The 3,341-nt window shown below is 33.6% G+C and overlaps 1 protein-coding gene across 1 annotated transcript; it reads left to right on the forward strand.

Annotated features, from left to right (window-relative positions):
- Positions 1-868: 868 nt before the first annotated feature.
- Positions 869-1,807, forward strand: LOC308678858 (olfactory receptor 12D1-like; the record flags this gene model as incomplete). The annotated part of the gene is made up of 1 exon (XM_081346093.1): positions 869-1,807. The coding sequence occupies one exon, from the start codon at positions 869-871 to the stop codon at positions 1,805-1,807; it is 939 nt and encodes a 312-aa protein (XP_081202219.1).
- Positions 1,808-3,341: the final 1,534 nt, after the last annotated feature.

A 3,341-nucleotide genomic window follows, 5' to 3' on the forward strand; every position in this document is an offset into this window, starting at 1 on the left:
TAGTATTTATATTATGTACTCATTGCTTGATCCAAATAAGGATTTTTTGACATCCTAATAAAAAAATAATCCTTCTTAGGTTTTCTGCTAGATGAAGGCACTTTCAGAAAGCAAAGATTCACTCATTGATTATCTATGATCAACATTTAAAAGAGGATGAGACAAAAACAAATACAATATAAAACAATGTAATAAAGTAGCAATAACATAAATGTTTTACAGAAAAGCCTGAAGCAATTACGAACGTAAAAGAGGGGTTACACTTCTGCAAGCCATGACTATACTAAAAATTTAGCCAGTTTGGTAATAGTTGAAAGTTGTTTCTGTAGGAGTGTAATGGGATTTGAGCTGAAACAAGAAGAACCATGGTAACACCTTAAATTACTGTTCTATTTGATATTTTTTGAACAAATATATATAAATTGAATATAGAAATAAATATATTAAGTATACTTATTAAAAATCTATATTTAGCTCTAATGTAGCTTGATTGAATCCATTGTTTAGGAATATTTCATAAAGAATGGAATCAGATGCCCTATCTGTGCTGCTTGATAATTTATTAAACAATTTAGGTATGCTCCTGCCTCTGCTTTTGCAGTGTACAAAGAAATGAATAGGAACATGGAGATGAGCAGGAAAGGGAGAATAAAATTCTGGTTTAGCAAAAATTTAAGACATGTTAATTTATAAATGAAACAATAATGAGAGTACAGTTTAATCCTGCTTTACACATTTTATTAATTTTATTAATTATCCCAAATTTTCACTAGCCAGTCACATCATTATTTTCTTTTCTTTTTTTGTTCTTTACCTGCATCTTGTAAAGATCTCATTTACTTTGTGATTTTCTCTTTCCTTTTTAGTGATGGAGAACCAAACAGAGGTGAGCGAATTCCTCCTAAGAGGGCTGATTAACCTCTTTAAACATCAAAATCTTCTATTTACAATCTTCCTGCTGTTGTACCTGACCATATTGGTGGGGAATGGTATGATTATTATTTTAATCTTAACAGAACCACACCTCCACACTCCCATGTACTTTTTCCTTGGAAATCTTTCCTGCCTTGACATCTTCTTTTCAACAGTCACTGTACCAAAGATGCTAGCAGGATTTCTAACAGAGCTGCACACAATTTCTTTCAAGGGCTGCATGGTCCAGCTGCATTTTTTCCACTTCTTGGGAAGTAGTGAAGGCATTCTCCTTGGAATCATGGCCTATGACCGCTATGTTGCAATATGCAATCCTTTGCATTACACTCTCATCATGAGGAAAGAGGTTTGTGTGTTAATGGCAGCAGCTGCCTGGTGTGCTGGATTTTTCCATGCCTTGATTCATGTAGTGGTGACTTCTCGCCTTTCCTTTTGTGGATCAAATCACATTGAACACTTTTTTTGTGACATCAAGCCTTTGCTGAAACTGGCCTGCAGTAGCACATATCTCAACCTCATGCTCCTGAATATTGTAACCGGTTCTATTGTGATGAGCCCTTTTGCCTTCATCGTTCTCTCCTACCTTTACATTATTACTTTTCTGCTTTTCAAAGTACAGTCCCAGAGTGGTTGGCAAAAAGCCTTCTCCACTTGTGGGTCACACTTAATTGTGGTGGCTTTACTTTATGTTCCTGTGTTGTTTAATTACATACTTCCCAGTGTGGGTACCTCATCAGAACAGGACATGATGGTAACCCTCATATATAGTGCAATTATTCCAGTGTTAAACCCACTTATTTATACACTGAGAAATCAGGAAGTTAAAAGAGCAATGAAAAAGATTATAGACAAAAAAAGAGTAACTTTCTGGTGAATTGAAACGCTGAAAAGATATTACATCCATTATACTTTTCTTTCAGAAGTAGAAGTCTTTTTTTAAAAACAAGTTTTATTAATTTTCCAATTTTACATCCAAATATATATGAAGCAACATGGTGATTAGGTAGTCAAAAGTCCAATAACAAAATATTTTTGTACATATCTCAGGTTACATAAGCAATAAATCCCTCTCCAATTCCCTTAATTACAATAACACAATCAAGTTAATACAGTTCTAGTTATAACATAGTCAGTTGAGACAATTATCAATATATTTTTACTTATACTTATCCATGTCCTGTTTTTAAATTTTGCCTAATTCCAATTACAGTGCTCCAAATTACTCTTTAGTATCCATAATATTTAGTTTTCGGGCAACCAAAATTTCCCCTATTTCATTACATAGTAATTATCGTGTCTAACATACATATATTGTTGCTTAAATACATTCTTATTTTATTTCACAAATTTATTCTATTTCTCATCTTAGTGACTCATCAATTATTAATAAAGTACTTTTATTATCTCAATCCAAGTTCTGTAATAAAATTCAAAAACTATGTTCTAATAGTTAATTTTAATTTCCCTTGCAAATCTAAATCCTAAATATAAAATCAATTTGTATCTTTTAAAGATTCCCCTTAGCCCATTAAAATAAATTTTAGGCTCTATCATTATAAATCAAAAAAGAAAAGAACCCATTTTTTAAATCTGGCTTTCTTTTTGTGCCAAACAGGCTTCCATACCATTGCCTTTATGTCCTCAAGTGGGTCACCCTTCATTCCTACACACGTTATTCGAATCAAGGGGGACCATCCGGTTGTCAGCTTTTCAAAGGAACTGGCCCCTTTGTAATCATTAAATTGTTGCTCTAATAATAGTATAATTGTCATTAGTTCAGTCCAGTCTTCTTCTTCTTCCGGTTCCATCTGCCTTGGATAAGAGGTCATGTCCAGTGTTGTAGTTGTTGTTTGGTTAACTAGATTCTCAATATACTGTGCTTGAAGATCTTTAACACCTTCCATCTTAGTGTTGCTTTCTTTGGCTTCTGTTGTTTTTTGGATTGTGGGTTTTATATTGAAATCAACGATTGGGTATCAAAGTTCTCAATAGATTGTACTTGTTGTTCTTTAGAGTCCCCTGTTTTGATATTAATTTCTTCCTCTTCTGTTTGTTTTTAAATGGTCAGTTCATCAGTTGAAATCAGGGCTTCATTTGGTAGGTTTAAGCTGGCATCTTTATCTTTCAGTCTGGAATTCATTTGATCAGTAGCTTCAAGGATTTTTTTTAAAGCATAAGTTTATAGTTAAGTTGTGGGTAGTATTCCTCCATTTCTATGGTGTTTACAGATAGGTCTTTGGTGGAGGCTATTTTTGATAAGAGTCACTGAATGTCCACCTCCACTATTCCTAGAAGTTGTTTTCTCTGCCAGGTATTTCAAGTTCTTATCTTTAAAAATAGTGCCAAGGACAAATCTAGGCTGCAGCCAGATCTCACAATGAAAGGAAAGTTTCCTTGCTAAACCAGGC

This window comes from Vipera berus (genome assembly GCF_964194415.1).
Source record: "Vipera berus genome assembly, chromosome: Z".
Taxonomy (NCBI): Eukaryota; Metazoa; Chordata; class Lepidosauria; order Squamata; family Viperidae; genus Vipera; species Vipera berus.